General features: G+C 40.4%; 1 protein-coding gene across 5 annotated transcripts in view; it reads left to right on the forward strand.

Moving 5' to 3' along the window:
- The window catches only part of LRP5 (LDL receptor related protein 5), a 254917-nt gene that overhangs the window by 83139 nt on the left and 144663 nt on the right, over nt 1-27115 (forward strand). For all 5 annotated transcript variants that reach the window (XM_054826766.1, XM_054826769.1, XM_054826770.1 and 2 more), the window contains one exon: nt 25797-26193. In XM_054826766.1, the coding sequence (XP_054682741.1) occupies nt 25797-26193 (397 nt within the window). The remainder of the gene's footprint in view (nt 1-25796; nt 26194-27115) is intronic.

Raw genomic sequence — 27115 nt, forward strand, 5'->3', positions numbered from 1 at the left:
AAGATCTGTTCTGGAATACTTTATTATAGTCCTTTCTCAGCCTTGGAGCTCATTTCATACTGTAGGGATTGGGACTGTGTAACAGGCTCATGTTACTGAATCTGAGCATGTGCTGGTCACGTCTTGATATCAACTGATTCATTATCATGGTTGTTTATAACATGATACCTGTCTGTATGCTTCTTGACAGCCTGTTAGGACCTTCCTGTCCACAAATGCTAGTTTCTGAGGGAGGATGCCTTCTCTTAGGTATTCCTTCTCTTAACATATTGCCAAGAGCCTATAAGAACATTTCAGGTCATGTGGCAAGAGTGTCTTCCAGCCATGCTTTTGGCCCTTGATTGACAATGAGCCAGAGGTAGATGGGAGGACTTGTTTGAATGGACAACAGGAAAAGTAATTACGTGCTTGGGAGCCCATGCTGCAGGACAGGTACACTCAAACCAGTGTACTAGTATGGGGTAGGAATTTGTTCTTTTACTAGTAAGTTCTGCTGTTCCTTTTTAATTACTGCTAAGTTCTCCAGCTGTTTAGTTCCCTGGCCATTAATTGGGTGGAAGCTGCTTTACACATTCTTTCCTATGCTCATTTTGAGACTCTAGCAGCATGGGGGGTTTTTTGGTTTTTTGGGGAGGGGGGAGCTTTTGGGGGGAGAGGTTTGAGGGGGGAGTTTTTTTGGGGGTGTTTTTTGGGGGGTTTTGGAGGGGGTTGGGAGGTTTTTTGGGGGGAGTTGGGGGGATTTTATTTAGTCTGTGTTGGAAACTAAAATGACTTCAGGTCTTTCCTCCCTGCTGCGTGACTGTCATTGCTGTTGCAAACCACTGTGTTGACAGGAACTCATCACTGGTTCAGTAAAGCTTCGTAGCAATTGAGAGACTATGTACCAGTGCTAATGAAAAGCCTTTGCGTGGTTTCTGGAGGCTTGGGCATCAACAGGCACGTGGAGAGGTTTCAGGGATAAAAATATAACTTGTCAGCTGCTGTGTTCTAAATTACAACTGCGTGCAATGCTTTCTCCTGTATAACTTCTCTGCCACTTTATTGTGAGACGGAAGCAATGTACTGAATTCTACAAAATTAAAATGGAAATGTTTGCATGCAATAGAGCAGTCAAGCACAGTGGGAGATGAGTAAGCATTATGCGTGCACATGATTGTAAAAGAAACTTTAGCACCAGTTTGTTATTATAAAGTCTGAACTAATGTTGGCTGTTTATAAAAAAGAATGGACTTTGCAGGGTTATTTTCCTACTTAAACATCAGCAGGACACCGGGAACAGATTACTGTGAGTATTTGAGTAAGTTGTGTTTGCTTAATGTGCTTGGCAACTTTTCTTTCAATGAAAGTTTAACTTTTTAAGCTATCCAAGTTCAATTTCAAAAATTTGGCCTTCATTAGGAAGGTAAGATGGCTGGAAAGAAAATCAGTGGGGTTTTTTACAGTTATGGATGTGTATGATGTCATTTGTCAGATCACTGTTGTATATGTGGCCAGAAGTGAGTGTGTTTCATTATCTTTATTTAGAAAGACTTTGAAACATGGAATGGTAATTTATTCAAAGTCCTGTCATAAATATTGCTTATTCCTAAGAGGATAATTTTTGCTGGGATAATCCCAAAACATTAACAAATAGATCAGTCTACAGGAGATAGCATTCCGTGCCTTTCTCCCACGTTTGGCTAAGCATGTGCCAAATGATGATCAGACTCTTTTTGCTGGATTCTACAGATCTTCCAACTTCAACTCCACCTGTTGCACTGGTTTCAGTCATGCATTGGCAAAGCAGTAATGATTTCAGAATGCTTTCCAGTGTCTGAAATGGCATGAAACTTTCTAGTGCTGACAGCTGTAAATTCATGTTAAAAACCAAGAATTCCTGAAACTTGTCTATTAGAAACCTCTTTCTATATTTTATATATGTATAAGCATGTCTTTCTATACAGTTCTAAAATTGTAGCAAATTGTAACAAAAAAGGCTTTATTTGAATAGTACACAAAAGTTTACGTGCAAACCACAAATAGCCTGGAATTTAGTTTATCTGCAGCTTACTTTTTAGATTTAGATTTTAATTATTTTTTTTCTTCCCCAGAGACTGATTTGGTATTTAACTTGAACTCAACAAGTGCTTCTCTTGTTTCTTCCTAATCCTGGAGAAGTTGTTGGTTTTTTTCCTTTTTTATTTTTTGGGTTTGTTTTTGTTTTGTTTTAAACAATTTAAACAGTATTATGCAGAGATCACTGCAAATGAGGTTGCAACAGTGTCATGCCACTTGAATTTACTAATTTTAAATGTTCTAGAGTCTACTGGGAACTTTTTCATAACTGATAGTGTTGCTTTAAGCCTGAACAAAAAGGAATTTGTTTGCAACACCTGGCGTAGATTAGGAAGAGACTGTGTTTCAAAGGGAGTCTTTTGTCCAGTGGCTTTAGTTTAAGCAGCATCCAGCTTCCATACCATGCCCCATCCAGTGACAGCACAAAAATGTGTGGTCATGTAGTAAACTAGATTAGAGGACTGGGCTGAAAGTAACCTCCTCAGTTACCTTTTGTTTTGTGAGATGTCTTTTCCTTGCCTATTTTTTTTTTTTTAATTCTCCCCCCCCCCCATCAAATATGTTATTAATAAATACCTGCATCATTGAAGAGAGAGAGGTTGCTTTATGATATAGGGTAAAATATGATATAAATAATTTTTTCTCTAGTCTAATAAAACTGTGATACTGCAAGATCAAGGATTTGATAGGTCTAACATATTCAACTTTGAAGGAAGGATAATGCCACATGTTTCCATGTAATTCAGATGTTACATAGCCTATGATGTTTTGTCCTCTGTGTTCTTGGTTTTTGTTTTTGTTTTTTTAATAAATAAAATCTAAACTCAATGTGTTATTTTTGCAAGTCTTTAATTGTTTGTGTTGCACCTCATTAGTGACAAGGATAGCATCTTGGAGAATCTTCTGAACAACACAGAAATGGAGCATGTGTTTGCATTTATAGTGTGATGCGATAGAGAGTTAATTGTATGGATTAACTGTTCTGCAGGAGTAGATAGATGTTTTCTCCTTTGATGTTGTGCTGTTCTGTGGTGTCCTTGGACAACTGCTGCATAAGATGAAGTTTTTATTTTGAAAACTTCAACTTAAGTAGTCTTTAGAAATGTTTGGTGTCATTTGATGTCGTCTTGTTACCTTATTAACTGTGTGTGTATATATATGCATATAAGTGTGTGTGTATATATGTATATATAAACATACTTTGCATTCTAGGTTTTTATAATGGAAAAGAACATAATGCTGTAATCAGTGGAGCACATTCTTGAGAGGTTTTTAGATGCCCTAACTTCATCCAAAACATAAGAAAGTTGATGTTTTTCACATGTTGATATCATAGAGGAAATAAAGTGCATCTTCTTGCTTCAGAGCTTCATGGTGCAATTATTGAGAAGTAATGGATGGATGGTAATGACTTCTAGTTATTGGCTCCTCAGTGACGTATAAAATGAGTTGATGGTTTTGAATCTCATTCCTGCTGAGTCGATAACATGTATTGCACAGTGCTGCTCTACATTGCAAGTGTTAGTCACAGCAAAGGAGACAAAAAAACCCGAATTGTCCTCAAAAGTAAGTTACTTTCTCTCACCCAAGTGAGGTCTGTTGATGGCAAGGTTGACATGAGCAGGGAGTTCTGGATTTTAGATCCCCTTTTTAAAGGAGAAAGAAATCTTCACTTTTATTTGCATCTTCTTTAGTTAATTTCTGCACTAGGTGAGCTTGATAAGAGTTACTTGTTTCCACTTTGTACTATTATTGTAATGTTAAAATGCTTTCTGTAAGTAGAAAGTGAATGTTGCCCTGACTCTGAGCAAGTATTTAGTTACAGAATGAGGTGCCTAAGTTTAGCATGGGCACCATGAAGGGCTTCTGTCAACTGTGCTTCAAGTTAGTACTTGTTTGGTGTGTTTTGTTTTGTTTTTGGTGGGTGGGGTTTTTTGTTTGGGTTTTTTTTTGGTTGTTGGTTTATTTGGTTGTGTTTGAGGAGAAAGCTGTTTTTCAAAAAAAGCAAGTGCTTTTGTGGTCTAGTTTACATCTAGTTTTTAGAGAAGGTAAGTTTCTCCTCTAGTTTAACAATACTCTGGTTGTTCAGACTTCTCTTTCAGACAGTGCTTCAAAGGCTAGGTGGATGCAGGCACCGTGTTCAATTTTCTTGCAATTCTCTAATGAAATTTAAGATGCCTTCTGTTCATTTGTTTGTTTTTAAATCATTCACGTAAGGTTTACATTTGGGCCATAATATTTTTTTTTTTAAGCAAGACTTAAAGTCTAAAGTAAGACATCCTTAGTATGTAGGACACACAGCCCTTCGCCTATGCATGTAACTATTTGGGTTAAACTGGGTTCATAAGCCCCTGTTGTATTTTAAGAGGGTAGATGTCTGCTTCTGTATTTGATCATTATCATTCATACCTGGAGGGAGTTACTTAAATGCATGTGGTCATTTCTTGGATATATTTCATGTTTATTAACAATCCGCTGCAGGGTCTTGTTTATAAAAAGTTAAAATGCAGTTCTTAATTACTGACGGTGTGCTTGAATGTTGAATGTACCATGTTTGTCATGTTTCTGGACTGGAAACTTGATTTTAGGCTGTAGGTCATAGCTTTTTGTATTAACATTTGATTTTTGTGATGTTTTTAATAAGTAAAAAAAAAAATCATATGTACAATAGGGAGGGCAGAATCCAGGACATTTAAATGCCAAAACAGTCTGCAACAACTGGAAATAGAAGAGGTGTAAAAACTGGTTGTAATAAGCTTACTATGCTTAAAAGGCACTCACCAGAGAGGGGACACATGGCACTGATACTTAGTCCAGCTATGAGTGTGTTAAATGCTAGGCAGTGTGTTGCAGTGGTGAATGTATTAAGTGTGTTCTGCCTTAGTCTGGCTCCTGGAGGACAGCAATATTTGTTTCTTTTTCTCAACCATAGCACAGGGTTGAAATAGTTGTTTGGAAAATCATTTCATCTGAAATGCCCTGGATGTTTTCCAGATACAAAGGGAGAAGGCTTCCTGCTCTGAAAGTCCTGGGTCATGTCTTCATTAATGAAACAGGTGTAATTATTACACTGATATTGCAATCGTGATGTAAAAATCCTGATAGAGTCAGTGGAACTCCATGCAGCTGATAAAATCTCAGGTGAGGAGTGAAATAATGACACTGCCTTTTTACTTGATATAAAAGTTTCCTTTTCTCTGCTGGCATTTTTACATTGAAATAGCTATCTCAATGTAATAATTACATCTTTCTCTTTAGAGATGAAGACGCAGCCAAATAGTGCAGATGAAGGGTGGAGGAAAGGGATACGGTGCACAAAACAGGATAATCAGATCAGTGATGGCCACACATTGAGTTAGTTTTCTTTAGTATAAACAAATGTACTTTGCTCTGCCCTCCATAATAATTGCATCCTTGTGTAATGCTAATAGGCTTGTACCTTTCTGTCCTGGTTTAGCCCCAGCCAGCAGCTGAGCACCACGCAGCTGCTTGCTCACCCCTTCTTGCGGGATGGGGAGGAGAATGGGAAGACAAAGGCAAACCCTGTGGGTTGGGATAAGGACAGTTTACTGGCACAGCAAAGGGAGGGGGAAATAACAACAGTACTTAGAATATACAAAACTGGTGATACACAACGCAGTTTCTCACCCAACAATTGTACAGCTCAGACCACACACTCAGACCTGTCCGAAGCCAGACCGTCCCCGAGCCACGTGTCCTGAAGCTGTGCCGCCCCTCCCCAACTAGCCCCCTTTTATGCTGAGCATGACATCATATGGTATGGAATACCCCTTTGGCTAGTTTGGGTCACCTGTCCTGGCTGTGTCCTATCCCAGCTTCTGGTGAAAATTAACTCTATCCTAGCTGAACCCAGGACAATATCCACCCCTTATTCTATACCATGCTCAGATCCTACACTTACCAATTAATCACCACCATTTTCCCTGTCTTTGAGATATATATACACACACAGATATCATTCCCCTGGTCTATAGGCCATCCCTGTATGATGTCCATTGAGTTCATTTAGTCCGTGACTTTGGGCTCCATCTGTCATAACAGTCTCTCAGGGCAGGAGTGATGATGTGTGCTGTTGGATTTTTTGTGCTGCATCTGGAACTCATAGCTTGTGTATCTGATGTGGTCTGTGCTCCCAGTCTGCAGGTTCAAGATGTTGATTTCAAGGAAGTTGCTAGGTGCTGGTTGCTAAGGCCAGTTCTAGTTCCATCATTAGCGCTCATCCTTCATTAATTTGGGTGATTCTTACTTTAATACCATTGATAGGGCATATAGCAATATGAGTTGTGGCGTACCACTTGGCTGCCTTTGACTCCAGTTCATATTGAAGTTCTAGCATGTCCGGCATGGCAGCACTCATTGGCGGTGTGACTTCATTCAGGCCACGATAGTCTACTGTCAGCCTCCACTCTCCACTGGACTTCTGCACTGGCCATATGGGACTGTTGAAAGGTGAGCAGGTTCTGCTGATCACTCCCTGACCCTCCAGTTGACAAATTCGCTTACTGATGGGAACCAGGGAGTCTTAGTTGGTGCAGTATTGCTGCCGGTGTACTGTTGTGGTAGCAATTGGCACCTGTTGTTCCTTGACCCTCAGCAACCCCACAACAGAAGGGTCCTCTGAGGGACCAGGCAAAGTAGACAACAGTTCAATTTCCTCTGTCTCCAAGGCAGCTATACCAAAAGCCCACCGGTACCTTTTTGGGTCTTTGAAATACCCTCTCCTGAGGTAGTCTATGCCCAGGATGCACAGAGCCTCTGGGCCAGTCCCAATGGGGTGCTTTTCCCAGTCATTCCCAGTTAGACTCACTTCAGCCTCCAGTAGAGTCAACTGTTGGGATCCCCCTGTCACTCCAGAAATACAGATGGGTTCCGCTCCTTCATGGCTTGATGGCATTATGGTACATTGTGCACCAGTGTCCACTAGAGCCTTATACTCTTGTGGATCTGATGTGCCAGGCCATCGTATCCACACAGTCCAGTAAACCCGGTTGTCTCTTTCTTCCACCTGGCTGGAGTCAGGACCCCTCTAATCCTGCTCATCATAGTCACTACTCACTTCTTGCAAAAATTACTTCCTTTTGCAGAAATAAGAGGTAGGTTTTGGACAAAATTAAATAAATAAAAACCCCTGTGGATGCATTTTGTCACCTGTATTCTATAAGAAGTTTTAGAATTTGTATATTTTAATTTATATGTGGGGAAAAATGTCTGCATTCCTCTTTTTCTGTCTACCCTTCCAGCAGTGTGTTGCTTATATTTGTGGCCCTCTGATTTTGGAAATGACCTATGTGTCTTTCAACTTCCAAAAATGGCAGCTAGGATTTTCTTTGAATTGGCACGGTGGCATCTGTGTCTTTTTTCTTCTTTCTTTTTTCTTCTGTATTTGAACCATTTGCACTGTAGCACAGCCCTGGAGTTATTTCTTTTGGCACTTTAATGTGATAATTTGCTGAAATTGGAGTGTAGAGGAGATGGAAAAACATTTAGTCACACTTCTCTAGATGTGTTGTGTATCAGGAGTCCAGTTTCTTATTTGCAGTACACTGTGTCTAGGCTGTCAAAGGGATAGCAGAGTTGGGGTGGCTGAGATTGTTCTTAAACCATTTCCCATAGTAAAATGTATGCCTCTTTCTACTGTATTAAAATTTGTTTGTAAGGTAGCTTGATGGTATAAAAAGGTTGTAAGTTTACTCTGTGTGGAAAGAAACACTGGTTATGGTTCTACTTAGCACACTGGGTTCTTGTCTTGGCTCTGCCATGCACCGCATGTCTTGCCTGTGGGCAAGACCCTTAATCCTGGTCTTCTGTGGGCTTCCTTTCATTCTTTGCCTTGTCTATCTAGACAGCAGGTTCTTCAGGTGTGACAGTCCCTCACAATGTGTCCACATTGTGTCTTTCAGGGTGCAAATCTCAATTCTGGCTTCTAGGTGTTACCGTAGTATGAATGACAACAGTTCATGTTGTGTAAAGCTTATTTTTTTTGTGGGTGGTGGGGGCTTTTTTGTTGTTGTTTTGTTGTGTTTTTTTCTTCCCCCCATGTACTTCCTTTGTAGGGAACAGATTGACTTCCTTCTGATTTTCGACCCCTTTTATGACAAAACAAAAGCTTTTTAGACATTCATTTCCTTTCTTCTTTGGGAAAGGCAGGTATGTGTTGGGTTAAAACAATAATTAGGCTTGGCTGTTTATACAAGTGGGGAAACTATGGATAGAAGAAAACTGGAGAATTGAGTCTCAGAGTGAACTGTGAAGAAAAGAACGTTTTTTTGCTTCAACCTGCTGCTGAAGTAGAGGTGCACCATGTTTTCTAGTACCTCTCCTACTTTGTGTTTCTGCAATATGAGAGCATTTGACAATGTTGCAGGAGCTTCTCTTGCCTATGCATTGAAGACAGTTAATTTCTTATGCTAGTAGGATGTTATTGAGACTGACATGAAAATTTGAAGAGGTAAATAAGCCTAACCTGAAAAATAAATGATGACTAATAATTTGTTGTAGCTCTACATAAAAATATTTTGAAATCTTAAGTTTGTGAGTTTGTTGATGGTTAGATCTATGCTTAAAGCATATGAATAAGCAAACCTGTGAGTGCCACCATATTATTTATTTTAAGCTCAAAACCACCTATAAAGTTGCTTCCCCTAAGCTTCGTGCATACAAGACAGAGCAGCACAGAGACAGCGCTCTGCAAGTCTGCAACCAGACAATATTCTGGCTGCAGCTGAGTTTAGCAAAGTTGCCTTAGTACATTTTTTTTTATCTACATGCCTTTTTAAACCAAGATCCTTTTGACAGGATTGGCTCAAGGAAAGCAACTATGTTTGCGGTCATGCTGGCAGATTTCAGGGCACCAAAACATCTGTGAGGTAGTAGGAGACTGGTGGATGTGGTGCAACATGCAACTGGGGATGGACAGGAAGGGGGAGGGATTCAGCCAGACTCAGCTTCAGGCAGAGGAAAACACATCTGACCCAGCCCAATACAAAGGGTGTATTTAAATCAAGATCCCTCCTAACACAATGTAGCTGGAGCTTGATTTGCGTAGTTTATGGTTTGGCATGGAATACTGCATTTGTCAGGGGACTGTGTACTACATGCTGCACTGCCCTGGGAGTTTGGGGAACCCATTCAGCTGCTCTGCCTTTGGCAGTTTTACAACCTTCTCTCATTGCAGAGCATCACCACTTCTTTAATATTGTTTTTAGTCTCCTTTTTGGGACCTTTATCCTTGATTACATATCACATAATTCTGCAAACACCAGAATTCAGCAGACACTGAGGAGAGTGACCCGTTAATAACCATGAGATTGTACAGAGCAGTCAGCTGCAAAAACAACAGAACCAAAAATGTTAAACAGCTCCTATGTAACTCATCTTTTAAGGCCCCAAATTTCCATTCTCACTCAGATTTTCTTAAGTTTTAAATAATGATCTAGACTCAAAACCTTTTCCAAGAAAGCAAATGAGGCGTTCTGGGGCTGAATTCCAAAAAACGTTTCCCTTTTTGCACGCACAAACTACCAGCCTATAAAAATAGGTACAAGGAAACTGATACAATCTGCTTTCTATTGAATATTACCAACACAGGTCCAAATGTGGAGAGCCTCTTTTATGCTGGACCTTTGGAAATGACAACTGTGTTTTCAGGAAATGTCCTTATATTCCACATTTTGGAGGAACAAATAGTACAGATAATTTTTTGCACACTTAGATAAAAGAAGGAACAGTTTTTGCCAGTTTATGATCTTCACTAATTTGCAATTTGCCCCGTTCGGGGCAAGGTAGGTTGCACTAGTCTGAGGCGCTATCTTAGGTGTGCTGCAAAATGACTTTTCTTTGTGGCTGATATTGGTTTCTACTCAAAATTCCAAACCAATATGTCAAACAAACAGGGGCTGCTCTGTTCAAGATTTGAGTCAGCCTCCCTTGCATCTACCCCAGGCCCTGGGGAAACTCACAAGCTTACGTCCTAAATGGAGGTCTAGCATTGGCCAAGAGTAAAAGTCGCAACACTATACGGTTCAGCCAGGAGTTCCAGCTAAGATACCCTTTATTATGCTTAAAATACAACTTGTTTTCAGAGAAGAGTTAGGAGAGAGAGTGAGAAGGGAGGGAGAGAGAGAGAGAGAAGAAGGATAGCAAGTGTGATAGTCACCACTGTGGATCCCGCAAGGTCTTGCAGAATCGGTCGTTGTCATCTTGAAGTTCGGTGGGGGGAGTCTGTCCCGTCTCCACAGGTCCTTGCCTTTATAGTCTGTCAGCTGCTGCCCTGAACCAATCCGCTGTTGCGTCTGATCAGGAGTCATTGTGGTTATGGTCGGCCTGTTCACGTGCCGTTCGCGCGGTATCCACGGTTGCAGGTGTGCAAGCAGCACATGCGCAGTGCCGACTTGCTTATTCAAATGTCTCAAGTTTGTTGGAACATTGGCCGCTCACACCTTAAAGGGGCCACCAGAGTGCAGCGGGACACGGGAAGAGACGGAGGTGGCAGTCATTAGCTTAATTTCCTGTTAATCAGCCCATTCATGCTTGAGGCAATGTTCCCGTTTGTGTCTTCTACAGCGATACAGCAGATTTATGAGTGAGCCACATGCACCTCCAATTTAAAGGGAAAATAATTTCATGGGGAAAACATTGCACAAGCTCTTCTAACAGTGACATACTACCAAATCTCAGTTTGGTACTAAGGGTCCTTGGGACTCAGTGTTGAAGTTGATATAGTCACTGGTGGAGATCTTACCAAAAATTTTTGGACCCGGTGATAAAAATGTATCACAGTTGCAGATGATGGCCGCCAGGTAAATGATAGTAGAATGTGGTCTACCCTCTAAAGCAAGAATACAATCAGTTAATGAGCAATATTCACTTACCTACCTTACTCAGATCAATTCAAGCTACCCATAGACTTTGCAAGTATGTGAACTGCAACACCACTGATGGTACTGCTGGTGTTAATTTGCATTAACAGCAGAGTGCAGGCGTGCTGCAAAAAGTGTAGGATCATATTCCATTATGTCCATAAAAATCATATGCTTATCACCAAAGTCACATGAAATCAATTTATCAACACAGTTGTATTCAATGGCATCGTGACACCTCTTTTAATTAACACTTCCCTTCAGACCTTGGAAGAGTCAAATCTTTGACTCAATTTGTAATATACATATTAACCCAAAAATAAAGCCGGTAAAATTATTTCTTTTTTTGCTGACCCTTGGCTGACTTCTGTCAAAAATAGACGAAAAGGTAGTGGAATCCTGAACATGCTCTTTTCCAGCAAATCCACTATTTTTGAACAGATGTTTGAGAAAAAGCTAAATTATCAGAAACACCATGTCTTTGCCTCCACGATATTGAAAACCAATTAGATTTATAGAATAATAATAATAAAGAAGAGAGCAGAAAATCTTCCTTTGTGTAGTTCTGGCAGGACAAACATTCCAGGTAACTTGCAGGAGCAACAAAAGGAGCCATAAGGAATGAATTTAGTTTAATCAGTGCTTTTGTCTAAAGCAGAATCATGTCCATCAAGAAGTGATCTACAAAGCTTGGAGCAGATTACTGTATTTATTTGCTACATTAGAGGCAAATTAAGCATTATCAGTGATATAAATACGAGCACAATATTACAGATTTCATTATCTTAAATAATCCTTTTCACCACGTCTTCTTTTTGCTCTCCTTACTAACAACTTCTCACAAAAACAAAATCTTGAATATTTGACAGGAAGACAGTCATGAGACTTGCGCACAAAAATCAGAAGTCCTGTCCACAACTTGACACTAGAAACTTCTCTCAGCTTCACACCCTCTAAAGCCCAGGGTCATGTGGCAGGTTCCCTTTAACAAGATGGTTTTATTTGGGAGGATGCCTAACTGTTAGAAGAAAACCACATCAGATTGTGGAATCTACATTTGAGTCTTCCACATCTGGCTTGACTACGCTTTTGTTCCAGCGAATAACATCAGCCAGCAGCTGAATCCAGCACATGCTATTTCTAAGTCATTTTCTGTATTTTATAAATATATTACATTTTCAAGGGTACATATCATATGTTTGGTGGACATGGAAGTAAAATGTCTTTTTCCAGCTTTCTTAAGATTTGTGTCTTTTGGAGTTAACGTAACATCTGGAACTAGAACTAGAAATTGGAAACAATTCAGATCAGAAACAAGCATACCTTTGTCAAGCCTATATTTGTTCAAGTCCTGGAGAAGATTTGCAAGCCAAATTTTCCAAATGATGTAGAACTGCTATTTTATCCATTAAAAGGTTGGCACCATCATTGCTGTATAATCTACTATTATTGGCCAGACAGCTGTGTGCCAAACCAAGGAGGAATAAAATAAACTGAAAAAAATGCCTCAGAAAAGAACCTTGCTCCCATTGGCATCCAGAATCTAAAAAGGGACACTGCAGGGTTTTTTTGCATTCATGGATTGACTTGTACTGTTTTTCACAACAAAAGTTGTGTTTAGATGTTCAAGGAACTCACCCCTTTGTCTGCGTTCTTCTAAACTGGTTTATGCAGAAGTAGGACAAATCTTCAGTTTCCTCTGCAGTTTCAAAACTACTAAGCTTAACATGAGGATAGGGGGAAATCTATGCCTACTGTATCTAAAATAACAGCAGCAAAATTATTGCCGTATATTCTGCATCACAGAATATGAAACATCCAAGTATGGTTTTTACCTGCCACATGCCCCATCCTTATTTTTAAGCACTGCCTTTACACTTACACGTTTTGGCAAAGCCCAATGACATTAGGACGTAACAGACTAATGCTACTTCTGCTTATTCTAAAATCAGAAAATACCAGAAATCTCAATGAACAAGCTGTTTCCAATTTTTGTGGGTACAAGCAGAGTGTCATATTAATGATCACAAATAAAACCATCATGAGTCAGCTGACAGACAGCTCCAGTGTGTTTTGAATATGGTAAATATGGAATTGAAACTAGTGTCCTATGGTATTAGACAAAATACAAGTTTGTGCTTTAAAGAATCCCTGATAAAAATATGAAACCTTCTCACTGACAAGACAATTAAAGTATTTGGTATTACAGAATCAATGCAAAGCTGAGGGATATTTGAACAGGGTGGTCTGGTAGAATGGAAATCAAATCCTCATCTGCCAAGTTCCTTCCCAGTACCACCACCCCACGAACATCTATTTCTAACTCAGCTCTCTGGGTTAAGGAGTTCATGCACAATCCACCACCTGCAAGGAGAGGGTAATGGAGTGGACTTTGCTAGCACACAAACACCACTACTCGTATCAAGTTGAAGCCATTAATTTCTTAAGTTCCACATCAATATTGGTTGATGCAAACATGGGCAATAAACAAATTTGAGTTTCAGTGAACCAGCCAAGGTGTATAACAGGCTGAGGAGAAATGTAAAGTATTTGTTGTTTAGTATCTGAACGGCTATGGGTAATGCACATCTGAGTTTTTATTCAGCAAACACTTCAACCAGCGCTGCAGTAGTGATGCCAGTGTATTCTTATAAAAGGGCCATGGATCTGCCCTTGGCATGAATGTGCCTGCCATCAGCAACTGTATTTTTATGATGATATCTTCTTGGTGACTTGGTGAGTGACTTGCCTCAGAATATGGTCCTCAGAGACTTCTGAACTGAGCTTCTAGCTGAGGTAGAGTCACTGCAGGCTTTTGCATGAGACATGCTATAAAGCAGTACTCTTCTTCCTTCAGTGCCTGTAATTTGTCATTAAAGATTGCCTGTACAGTTAGATTTTTGGAGCTAGGGTTACAAATTGTGCTTACAGCATCTTTCACTTTTAAGGACAGCAGCATAAAGACCATGGCTTTGTATAACTGAGGAGGTGAGTGTCCAGTGCAGTAGTCTGTGATGGATCTGGAGAAGTTTGCTCATTATGTCTTGATACAGCAGCTGGTGTGTGAGGCCTGTGACAACCTTCCTTGTATCACACCATTCTTAATTTAACATAGAGGAGGTTTGGAGGCTGGCTGTGGTGCGCGTCATTAGATCGCCCATGCATATGCTATCCAGTTTTCTATTTGGGCAGTGTTGGACTCAAACATGGCAATGCAGACCTGTGAGGTACTGCTGCCTAGTTGTTTTTAAAGAGTGAGAAAGTTTTCACCTTCCTTGTGGGATTTACTGTCTACATTTAGACTGGGATTTTCAGTGGATCTTGTGAGCTTTGGCCATCATCACTGAAGTTTGATAGAAGTTGTCAGTTTAACGTCCCTTGGAGTTCAGTGCAGGTTCTAACCTCTAACCAGCACCAAACTCAAAATTTGCCTTTTAAGACTGGAGGATGCTCAGTTTAACAGCCGTTTTCAAAGTGCTAGTTTTCAAAGCTTGTTGTTGGTGTCTGTCTGGAGCCAAAATGCCCTAATCCACAATAGATGGTATATTTGCATTTAAGATGTCATGTGCATTGTGGCTCTTGAGTAGCAAATTGCAGCAGAATCCTCAGAAGAATATGCAAATTGTTGTGAACAGTATAATTCTGCTTTTGGGAAAATCCCATGTATATTTTAATCTCTGTAAAATGCTCGGGTGAGAACCTGAGGTCAGGAAGAGGTGGGGGTCAGACTGCAGAGATATTATCTGTTTTGCATTAGCTAGTCAGGATTGCATGAGGCTGCTGTCCTCACAACTGTTTGGCTGAACACCAGTTGTGCATTGTGCAGGGAGAGATTGCCAAGAGCCAGTTTTGCAATGTTTAGAAATTTCCTCTAACAAAACAGACGAGATGAAAATTGCTTTATGTTCTAGTGAATCTGTATTCTCCTCTAAATAAAAAGGTTGAAGTGCTTGCAGGTCTTATCTAATGAGCATCTCAACAACTTGATGTAAGTGTCCCCAAATCACAGCTGATATTCTGGATTTTGTTTAGTTTTTCAGTGGATCTTTAAATATGTTCTGTATGCTGCTTGGTGGTCCATGTAGTGTTGGCTGCTCACATGCACTTGGCTGTTCTTCCTTCCAGCTGCTAAACTGTGTTAAAAGAAGATGAAATATGCTGTTCCATGTAACCAATTTCAGTATTTGCTACAAGGGTATTAAGGACAGTCTGAGACTGAGAGTGCCATTGCCTTGTGCACCAGGAGGGAAGTTCATGTGGCATGCTTAATGGGTGGTCTGTGGGAAAAGACAGAAAAGTTTGAGGAACCCTCCTTTAAAATAATTTGTCCATAGAAAAGTGATCTTGAACACACATAGCTTGTTTCCAGCCTCTGCAGAGATGGAAGTGCACTAAATTATGCACACTGAATCCAATCATTTGGCTTGTCTGGTATGTGAAGATTTTTACTTGGAGTAGTTCATATAACTAGAAATAGGACAAAATAATAATGAGTAAGTTCAGAGTGTACTGTTGGAGAGTTTTAAAACATTTTAGTGCCATCCCAAACAGTCTGAACAAATCCTAAGTTTCGTAATTTGTATAAAGCACCTTTGCTGGACTTCTTCAGAGCATGCTCTTCAGAGAACTCCTTTGGCGTCTCTTGACCAAGGGCAATGAACTAATTTAGGCCAATGAAGATGAAATGGTATATAACCAGTGCTATATTTTGTTGTAACTGCTAACATTATTATTTAAAAACTGTAGGCTGCCAGACAAAACCAACCATCTGAAGTAAATCTCTTGTCTTCCTAAAACCCAGTCATTACTGGGGGGGAACCCTACACAATCCAGAAAATATAACAAAATCTTCAAAAAAACTTACTGCTTGTTTATTTTAAAAAAAATAAAAATAGAAAAGGTAGCTAGCAGTTTATCTAACATTTTAACATTAGTATTTGATAAAGCTACTAAATTAATCTGCTTCAGGAGGGCAACAGAAACAGTGATGCGAGTATTATATTACTGTGAGAGTTTTTAAAACTGTTTTGTGGAAAACCAAGCATAAACACAACCCCACACCCTTGCAATCAAGATTTTCAGTGAAATAGTATGGGGAGTTCAGTCCACTGAGCCCTTTTTTTTGGTTTGTTTTCGATTTCAAGACACACAGATGAAATTCCTTCGCTGAGGCAGGAATTAATTGTACAAAAGCCATACCTGGGGAATGGCTATCCACCTGCTATTAAAAATCACCTGTTGCAAGTAATTCTTCAGCTTCTGTAGTGTGCTCCAGTATCTTCAGAGCATGTTTCTCTCTGCATCATCTCTGCATTCCCTTCCCCATCAGTGAAAAACCTGAAGCCTAACCTGATCTAATTTCTTTAGTGTGTCCTTTCTCCAGTGTCTAAGAATAAATGATCTTCAACCTCTAATAAAAGTGTTTACTGGTTGGACTGTTGTTTTACTCTTCTTTATCTCGCTGCCTTCCCAGCTCCTCTCCTAGATGAGAAGAACAAACTTTATATGTTTTCTAAACCCACTTAAAACTTTTTTTTTTTATACTTTTCTATGGAACTTTTCCAGCTTGCTGCTGCTAAACCAGATGTCCTTTAAACTTACATAATTTATTTACATAAACTGCCCCCCCCAACATATTTGTTGTTAAAGCCATGTCACTTCTTGTAGGTACTTGATAGATGAATAGCCTCCTTTTTACTATAGCCTGATGGCAAACAGATCACTGAGATCCTGGCTTTCTTCTAGTATTCAGTAGTGCTACTCAGGATAAAACTTAGCACATATAAATAAAACTGGCACCAAAAAATTTCATAATATGGGATACTAGTGTGGATTGGATTACTTTGCACTGGTTTATGCCAGCTGTGACCACGTAAACAGTTTAAAATTTAGGCTGGTAGAGAGTAAAATTTACAAAAGTTGCCTAACATCTGCTGCACACAATGTGTATAAATGTTGGGTATTCTTAGTGGTTTAAAATAACACTTTTGTCTCCCCCTGAATTTCAGAACTTGATTCTACCTAAAATCAGGTAAAATGAATCCTCCTTACTTGATAACCAGAACACTTTCTTTCATGGGTTGGAGAGTGAAATTACAATCAAACAGATTGAGATGGAGGATTAGAGGAATGGGATGGAATTTGAGGAAGGAGTATATTTTCCTCTCAAAGTAGTACTGTAAACCAGCCATCACTGAATAGTTGTTTATTCACAGCCTACTGACCTACACTCACTCCCTGATTCACGGAGAGAAGTCTTAGCCATGTCAGGAATGAAAAGCTGAATGCATCATGGAGCCTTCTGCTGGAAGATCTCCAAGTGCCTTGCTCAAGCATGAGTAGACTCCGTGGCAGCCCTTTGAGATAACAGCAGAAGGAAGGGTATGTTTATAGCGGGTGAAAATGATTTTTACAAATCATTGGGCTGAAGCACCTACTCAAGTTCACTAAGGGGGTGTATGTGGCAGTGAAACCAAGGAACCCTGATTTTTTTTTAATACTGTGCTCTACAAACAGCTACCACCTACCTCTCTGTTGCAGCAAGAATATTCTATAATTTAGTAATTACACTGGGAATTCACCTTATCTACAATAATGTGTTTTGAGGATGAAAGCAATAGCCTGCTATTCTTTGGAGGACTGTACCTGGCAAGTTTAAACTCTGGTTGAGTATGTGCAGTTAGTACAGGAAGATCAATATTTAATCTGTCTTTTGAAGTTGGTGATACCAGATTCTCTGCAGCAGCAGCGGCTACCAGTAAAAAGGACGGGGGTCCAGAATGCAGAGCTTAGAGTATTTAAGAAAGAAACTTTTTTTCCCTGCTAAATATATAACAGTTGTGTTAAAAGAGTAAAATAAACTTACATATATCTGTGGGATTTGTGTATGCCATATTCCCTTGCCTGGCAAGGTGTCAGACTGGGTTTTTTAGTTGTGCTTGGTTTTAGGAGGAGGGATTGGCTAAACTCTGGATTACCATCCTTTCTCTTCCATGCCTGAATCTCTCTCCTTTTTACCTTCTTTCCTGCATCTTTATGGCTCCAGTAGTGTCTGTGTGTCCTGGCATGTGAGCTTCCTGCTTCCACCAGCTGCTGTCTTTCCCCTTGAGCTAAGCCATGAAAAATGGGGATAACGCCCAAAAGGCGACAGCATGTGGAATAACTTCCTTCCTTAAATGTTTGGAAGGAGGCTTATGATACACATCAAAGATCTAAGCCTCCTTATGCTCCAAAAGAGTTAGAGCTGGACAAGAAGGATCACTTTGTGCTGTAGAACTGGTTTGTCTGATTAATTTATGGCTGCTAGGACCCTACCTACATGGTTTTGCTTCTGCATAGCAGCTATTTTTACATGTAGAAAGCTGGTGCATGCTTACTCCATATTCTGTCTTAGAGTTTCCATAAGACTGTACACCCTTGGGTGCAAAAGTTTTGACACGTTTGTTTTTTACCATCTTGTGTGCCTGCGGCAGGGGTGTGGGGGGGTTGTTTTTGTTCCTTGGTAATGAATGTTTTTGCAGTTTGGGACATTGACTGCTGCAAGAATTATATGCTATTCTCTCTGTCTAGCAGTACAGATGGCTTAACCACAGAGGTCCCCTATGCATTTGTCCTGTTAAGAATTGAAATAATATTTAAAACACAAGTTGTTGCACATACTGTAATTGTGGATAGCTATTTTAGCTTGTATGCTTATTAAAATGAAATCTGCATTTTATGTTGTGTACCAGACTTCCAAGGTCCTTGGTCACTTTTCTTAAAAGCGCAGTTAAACCTTTCTGTGACCTTTAGCCTAGTTTTACTGGTTTGTGAATTGTTAAGTAAGGCTTTTCTCCTGTGATATACATAGGATTTGTGTGTGTTCTGCACTTCTGGTGCTTTCAAGAGTAGGAATCATGCATGTGCCTCAGTATTCTCATATCTTTCTGCTTTAAGGGGAAGGAGACAAAGTGTAGGCATGTCAACAAGCATGAAGCAGTAGTATGAATATAACTTTTTAAAACTCTCTTGCTCAGCTTGTCTTAGAACTGCTGCAGCTTTGTACCTAGCCAGCAACTGATGACAAATGCTCTGTTAATTATAATTCATTATCACCTTAGTCTTAATATGTAAATGAGTTGAGCCCCATCAAACTGGTTTTCAGAACTATTACGGAAACCAATAGCAAAGATCATATAGTGCAATTTTTAGTTCTTTGTCCCATGTCACTTTGCTGGGGCTAATGGGTGCCTCTGAAGGACCTCATAAAATTTAAGTGCTGTAGATGGGATTGGTACAATTAAAACAAAAAATGAAAGTTAATGGCTGACTTCAGAAGCAACACACTGGCCTGTTCAGTTGGAAGATAGTTACAGCTGGGCAGATGGCAGTAGACCTGCCCTACTTCATAGAGCTTATGTTTTTAACAGAGATGGATCGAAGGCAGAGAAAAAGAAAGATTATTGCTGCCTTTTTATATATGATGAAATGCAGAGGAGTCTGTATCACTTACGAATATGATGGAGATGGTGGTAATTGAACAATGGTAGATGTGCTAAAACTGATACTGTTTATAGTGGTCAACCAAATGAATTATACTTAAAGTGTACAAATCCTCCAGTCTTAAGTCTGCACAAGACAGCTTTCCTGATGCAGGTAAAACAATTAAAATTCAATAATAAAACACAGACAAGGAACAGAAGATTTGCCCAAGAGCATTCAGGAGATCAAGAGCAAAGCTGGAAATTGAACCCATGCTTGACTCTTAACCAGCTTGATCATGAGTGTTTCCTTTTCTCCAGTTAATAGATTGATGAGAAGCTCTATTTTCACACTGTTGTGCAATAAGCCTCTGTGTAGATAGCTTCATTATCAAGTCAAGGATGTGCTTTCCAGTTAGCAGAAAGCCACTGGAAAATTGCTGGTTTTTAAAATAGAAATAATATGTCTTTCTAGAATGAAGTATTGTTGATCAAGTACTGCATGATCCGAATGAGATTCTAGAATTGCTGTAAGAAGTCTGCAACTTTCTACAGTTTATGCTGTTATCTGTTTAGAGTTCATTTGATAATTTGTGGGATTACAGGTTCTTTTTTTGCTTTTTCAAAGGATTGTGAACTCCAGCTATGTACAGAGATTTTAAATATTGCCTATTATGGAAAAATATGAACTGTTCTAATCTTCCTGGAAAAGAATACAGCACTACTTTTTCTTTTTCTTTTTTTTTTTTTTTTTTAAACTACATTAAAATGTTGTCCTTTCAATTGGGTGGTAATAAACAGTTTGTCCTTCACATTCATCATTCATCATTCATCCTGTTACTGTTCATTCTTTTCTCTTTTCAAAACAGAAGCTGGTGTTTCCCTTCTCAAGCAATTTGCAGTTTTTGGAAGTATCGCTGATCAAAATAGAGCATAACATTAAGTGTTTCTTTAAGAGTCTCCTAACTTTCTAACCATGGATTAACTTCTCAAGCAAGGGGTATTGCCTCGTGTTGTGTAACAGATAAGCTCATTTGAAGTTCAATGCTAATCAGAGTTGTTGCTAATTTTTTTGGGTCTCCTCCATCCTTCCATCCTTCTCCTCAGAAAGTGCTGTTAACTGGCCTTCCAATTTGCCTTGTCAAGAGTTGTGCGGTAAAGAATTAAATGCATCAAGGATAAGTGTGTTCTCTGGACTTCCAAGCCCAGTTCAGGATTGAGAAGACAGCATGATTTGAAAGGAGATTAGTCTGCACGTTCTTGGAAATGTACCTTTGATTCTACATACACGTGGGATTCAAAATAAATAAACTTGTACCACGTATTGGTGAGATGATCTTGAATCTCTAGGATGGTTTGTTGATGATACAGCAAATCAAGTTTTTGGCTGAAGCCATTTGTTTTGTAGCTTTTTGAGCTTTCTTTATTTTCCATTCTAAGACCTTAAAACCCTTGTTGTTTATAATCACATAGAGTATGAATGTGCCTTTTGAATTGCTAAACTGTTGAGTTTAGTAATTCTGTGGAGCTAAATGCTATGCATCTACCCTTCTAGAAAGGCATCTACTTTCTTGGTTGCCTCTTTCAGATTTACTGCTTACTAACTAGGAAAGTTGGAAATTGGAAAAGTTCTGTGAACTTTTTTCTTGGGACATCTTGGAGGTTGTATTTAGTTGAAGCTGCAGAGTTACCAGAGCTAGCTTTGCCTGCTAGTGAGCCATCACATTCTGACCTGATGTGATAAATGCAAGGCCATGGAAACAGAGCATTTCATTACTCTTCTGACTTTTGCGTTATTTTTAAAGTTGGGCGAGCCTGTGTTTCTTCAGCAGCATTCCAGGCAAGAATCATTGTTGAGAACCAGATACTTGTTTTGATCACTGATTTTTGTTTTGATTTGTTTTTTCATACCAGTAATGCTCCAAAAGGACTCTGCAATCATTTTTTATAAAATTTGGACTGAAAAAGTAGGCTAGTGGGGAGGAGTGGAGAAGCGAATATGGTTTTCAAAATCAGAGTTCTGCCTTATGTCTTTTGTTTTTCCAAAGGAAATTGAATACTCATTTGCTCTTAAAAGGGATAAACTCTGTCTGTTTTCAGTAATCAGTAAGTTTACATCAGTGTATAAACACAGTAAAATTTTAACACAATTGCAAGCAGGGCAGTGTGAACACCCACTGGGTGTTCCTAGCCAACACGATGTGACTGCACTTCAATCAGAACGACTCTGAAGCACAGAAGTGACAGAGAACACAGTGGTTAATGTGTTATCTGTATGCTGTTGCCCTACTGTGAAGCTGGGATAATATTGATATTGATTGGATTAGGCATTGTTCATGTCTGATATTTAGTTAAGAAGCTGTTTAGTTCCTCTGCTGTTGATTTGACTTGACATTTCAGGTTCCTTTTTCCTCTCTAGTAGCATTAATAATGGCTTCAGCATGAAAATGTCTAGATGAAAATCCATCTATTCATATTCCTGAAAACACATTTTTGGGACGATATTTTTTTTTAAATTTGTGCATAGACTTTTTACGGCCTTGGTCTTTGGCTGGACATGGGGCTGGTTTTCTGAGGCAATGTGAATAACTTGAGAAGTTCTCTGCCCCAAAGAACTTGTAACTTAAACAGAGGCTACTAACATCAAACTTTCCAAGTGTTCAAATGGTTTGGTACAGTGCCACTTAAAATAGACATGGTTATGGGGAACCAATGAGTTGCAGAGAAGAAAACAAGTACTTTGCATTCTAGACTTTTTTTCTTCTGTTTTCAATAACTAACCTGTTGGGCTTTCATGATACTATTCCTAGTGTTTTTAAAGATGACAGAGAGGAGGACTTGGCAAGTTAGGAAATGAGATAGGAGTGATACTGAGACTTCATTTCTTAAGCAAATAATTCTCCTCAAGGTGTATAAACTTTCTTGAGTTAAATATTGTAGAAAACAAAGATATTACATTTTCAGTGAAACATTCATGATAACAATTGTCTGTGCTTTTGCTGTGCAAGATCCTCACTAAAACCACCAGCTAATTTAAATTTTCATTATTACTTTCATCAGCATAGACTTACTCCAAAAAGAAAAATAAAGCCATCTTGTTCATGAGTTGGGGAAAAAAGGCCATGCAGAATAATAATAAAAAGCCTAAATTTTTATGCATGTTTTTAAGTTCATCTGAAGCTGAGTTGTAGATTCTAACTGAGGTCCTTGGCCTACACATAAATACATCATCTGTTGTCAGAGATGTACTTCACTTTGGCCCATGCAGTGGCACACACTGTCCAGTGAGCATGTAGCTGGAGACAAAGTTCACAAAAAAGGCAATAGCAGGTGGCAGGGCTGCCAGCAGAGCAGACCTGCAACTCAGACCTCATATAAACTGTCTTCTTTTAAAAGTGCAGGAGGAATTGAATCTGAAAGACAATATCAAGAGCTAACTCTCTGTGGTGGGTTGACCCTGGCTGGGGGCCAGGTGCCCACCAGAGCCGCTCTCTCACTCCCCTCATTCACTGGACAGGGGAGAAAAAGTACAATGAAAAGCTTGTGGGTCGAGATAAGGACAGGGAGAGATCATTCACTAATTATCGTCACAAGCAAAACAGACTGAACTTAGAGAGGAAATTCATCTAATTTATTACCAAGCAAAACAGGGTAGAGGAATGAGAAATAAAATCAAATCCTAAAACACCTCCCCCCGCCCGTCCCATCTTCCCGGGCTCAACTTCACTCCCAGCTTCAACCTCTGCCCCCCCTCAGCAGCACAGGGGGATGAGGAATGGGGTTTACGGTCAGTTCATCACACGGTGTTTCTGCTGCTGCTTCATCCTCAGGGGGAGGACTCCTCTCGTCGTTCTCCTGCTCCAACATGGAGTCCCTTCTACGGGGTGCAGACCTTCAGGAGCAGACTGTTCCAGCATGGGTCCCCCACAGGGCCACAGGTCCTGCCAGCAAACCCGCTCTGGCGTGGGCTCCTCTCTCCATAGGGCCACAGGTCCTGCCAGGAGCCTGCTCCAGCGTGGGTTTCCCACAGGGCCACAGCCTCCTTCAGGTGCCTCCACCTGTTCTGGCGTGGGGTCCTCCACGGGCTGCAGGTGGAATCTCTACACCCCCTCATCCTTCCTCCATGGGCTGCAGGGGGACAGCCTGCTTCACCATGGTCTTCACCACGGGCTGCAGGGGGATCTCTGCTCCGGTGCCTGGAGCACCTCCTCCCCCTCCTTCTTCCCTGACCTTGGTGTCTGCAGAGTTTCTTACATCTTCTCACTCCTCTCTCCAGCTGCAAAAGCTCTCTCTAACTTGTGTTTTTTTTTCCTTCTTAAATATGTTATCACAGAGGTGCTGATTGGCTTGGCCTTGGCCAGCGGCGAGTCTGTCTTGGAGCCAAGTGGCATTGGCTCTATCAGACACAGGGGAAGCTTCTAGCAGCTTCTCGCAGAAGCCACCCCTGTAGCCCCCTGCCCACTACCAAAACCTTGCCACGCAAACCCAACGCACTCTCATATATTATATACAGTAACATGAATCTGAAACTAAAGGTATTTATGTCACAGACTTGAAGCCATAGAAGATGAAATAACATATCTGTTGTTGCTGCTCTGTTCTGTGTGTTGTTCCTTGAGTTGAGTGGCAAGTGTTTGGACCTCTGCTGGGTGCACATTGGAAGCAGCATCATCAAGTGAAATGATTGTATATGAAGCTAGGAGTCAGCAGTTGACTGGCATAGAACTGCTAGCTTCTGCCGCTTGAGTTAGAATTGGGAGGAAGAGTGGGAAGGGTACTGGGGTTCAAGGGACAAATGAAAATCGCTCTTCATTTGATGACATAAGAACCCTACCAGACTTCGACAATCAGAGGAGAAGCTGAGGGAGCTTCCAGCATTTAGTAGCTTTTTCTGAAATAATGGCATTCTTCTTAGCTGCCAGTGGTGTTCACAGCTGTGGCCAGTATGGTGGCATCATTGTACTTGGCTGCTGTCTTCCCACCCATATCTGCAGATGACTATTTTCATTGTTTACTGCTGGATGACAAAGCAACTCTGTACTTTTAGGAGAGAAATGGTTAACTTGGCCATCAGTCTGGCTGGTATGGTTGGGAAGGAATGTTCTGCAGTATGTCTACTTAATGTCCTCTTCTGGAAGAAGCAGTTGGGCTGAATCATGCCCTTTTTTGTGTTTGAATCATGCCTCCTTCCTCCCCCACAGCGGGTTCTGCAGAGCATCTTTACAGTCTCCCTCTGCTAGAGTTTTGTAATATTCTGCAGGGGGAGTGGAGAGAGGAGTTGTAGGACTCAGACCTTCTCTTCCTCTCAGAGTGTGGAGGGACAGCCTCAGTTGCAAGCACAGACTTATCTCTTTGAGTATAATGGCAGATGAGATCTGGTATGACAGAAAAGTCATCTTGTCTATGCTAAAATCTCTGCCAGTGTTACTGCTGCTTCTGTATGTCTTACTGTCAGATCCAGCTCAATGAGGTTAACTTCCTTGCCTGTCATTAGTCTCTCTCCCCACCTCCTTCCTTTCTGTCTGTGAATGCCAGTGTCATCCACTGAGGTCATGTCATTGTCCAACTGAACCTCGCACACAAGAGATCTAGAACTTGTGCAGGTACTGCTGGAATATTCTACAGCTGTCATTTTGACATGTCTTTAAGCTTTCCATCCCTTTTGCATCAGTCATAAGTTAGCTCCCCTTTCAAAGCGTGTTCCCTGTCATTCAGTACTAGGACTCCAGCTTCCGCCACCCACTTAGAGCTTCAAACAGCAAGAACCTTTGTCCTTTGGCTCTGGCTGCCTCTCCAGGTAACAGCAGTCCCCACAAACTTCCACAACCCACATCATTGTCTTCCTTCAAACTCTTCCTTGAATTTCTCTCTCGTTGTGGTGCAGGGGAGAAGACAGTAGTTCTGAACCTCTGTCACAGGCTTTGCCATCTAGGAAGGCACCTGGTAGGAGCATTTCAGGGTTTTGTGTCTAGTACTGTTAGCTTACAGCCTGCTACCAAAAAGGCATCAGAACTTGCCTTCTGTGTGTTGTTACTGCTTCAACTTGGTGAATGAAGCTTTTAAACCACGAAGACTTAATTTGTTCTAAACCTGGGTTTATGGATGGACAGAAGGTATTGTTGAAGAGCCTCAGTTTTAACTCTTAACTACGTCGAAGACGCTAACAATATCCCATAGATACAGGATTGGGTCTGCTCTTCCCTCTGTCCTTTACTCCTTTATCTAACATATGGAAGGAAGAGGTTTTTGGTAGTGTGCGTGTGAAACTTCCACTTTCCTTCTGCTATACTGCCTGTCCTGCTGATCTGGGAAAAGAAATCCTTCTCTGCCATATTCATACTCAGTGCTTTAACATCTGTAGATGCCAATAATACTAACATGTTTTCGTTTCTTTCTTCTGTAGCATCTCCCTTTCTGCTTTTTGCCAACCGGCGGGATGTTCGACTCCTGGATGCTGGAGACACGAAGCTGGAGTCCACTGTGGTGGTCAGTGGTTTAGAGGATGCTGCTGCAGTTGACTTCCAGTACTCACAAGGCATTGTTTTCTGGACAGATGTGAGTGAAGAAGCCATCAAGCAAACGTACATTAACCAAACTGGGAATGTGGTGCAGAATGTCATCATTTCTGGTCTGGTTTCCCCGGATGGCCTGGCATGTGATTGGATTGGGAAAAAACTTTACTGGACGGATTCAGAAACCAATAGAATAGAAGTAGCTAATCTCAATGGAACATCTAGAAAAGTCCTCTTCTGGCAAGACCTTGATCAGCCCAGGGCAATAGCTTTGGATCCTGCTCATGGGTAAATATTAATTTGACTTAAACGCTTGAATGGATACAGTGGTGATTTATGTTGAGTTTTTAGTTCTGAAAAAGAAACATAGCCTTTTGTTTCAGTTTACATTTTCCCAAGGTATTTTTCTCAAGATCTGTAGCTGAACATATGTTTGAGCTTAAATATTTTGTGGCAAGAAATGACAGCCCAGACATAGAGCCAAAACCAAAAATACAGCTGTTCTTAGGTGCCAATCCAAATATTCAACTAGTATGATTGCCTAACATTCCATTTCACTTCTGAAAAGTAATTAATTTTCCAAGCCTTTTTTATTGTTATTTTCTCAGTTATCTTGTCTGGTAAGTTAACTTTCATTTGATATGTGATGTCTATTTAATATATCTAGGCAGCAAGGGGTGTAAATCTACATGAGTCAAAACAGGAATTCTCACTGCTATGCTCTGTTAAACAAAATCAGGATATTTTTAAGTGGTGATGTTGAATAATCATGTTTGTGCCAGGAAGTAAAAGAATCCAGTTGAAATCAGGATCTCTCAATGCTTAAGGTGACCAGGTTAGGAAGCAATAAGGGAGCAGGCTGGATGTGTCACGTCTAGTGCTCCTGAAAATACTTGTATCTCTGTATGTTTCCTCCCTCCCTCTTGAGTACTCCCCACCATTTCACATGTGCTGTTTGCTATCCCTGTGCACAGATAGTACTGATGTTGTGCAGTTTGGGCCCTGTATTCATTTCAGTGATGAATGAAGATCTGCTGTGCTAGATGACTCCTGAGATAAGCAGAAAAGAGAAGTGGGGTGTACTTCTCTTGTGTGCACAAATCCACACAAGTGAGGTGGTTTGCCACTGATCTCCTGCAGTTTTCACAACTCTTTCTCAGGGATCACTTTATCTTCCTCTTCTGTACAGTATGTGTAGGTAGATTTCTCA

Source organism: Grus americana, chromosome 5, assembly GCF_028858705.1.
Source record: "Grus americana isolate bGruAme1 chromosome 5, bGruAme1.mat, whole genome shotgun sequence".
In the NCBI taxonomy this organism is placed as follows: domain Eukaryota; kingdom Metazoa; phylum Chordata; class Aves; order Gruiformes; family Gruidae; genus Grus; species Grus americana.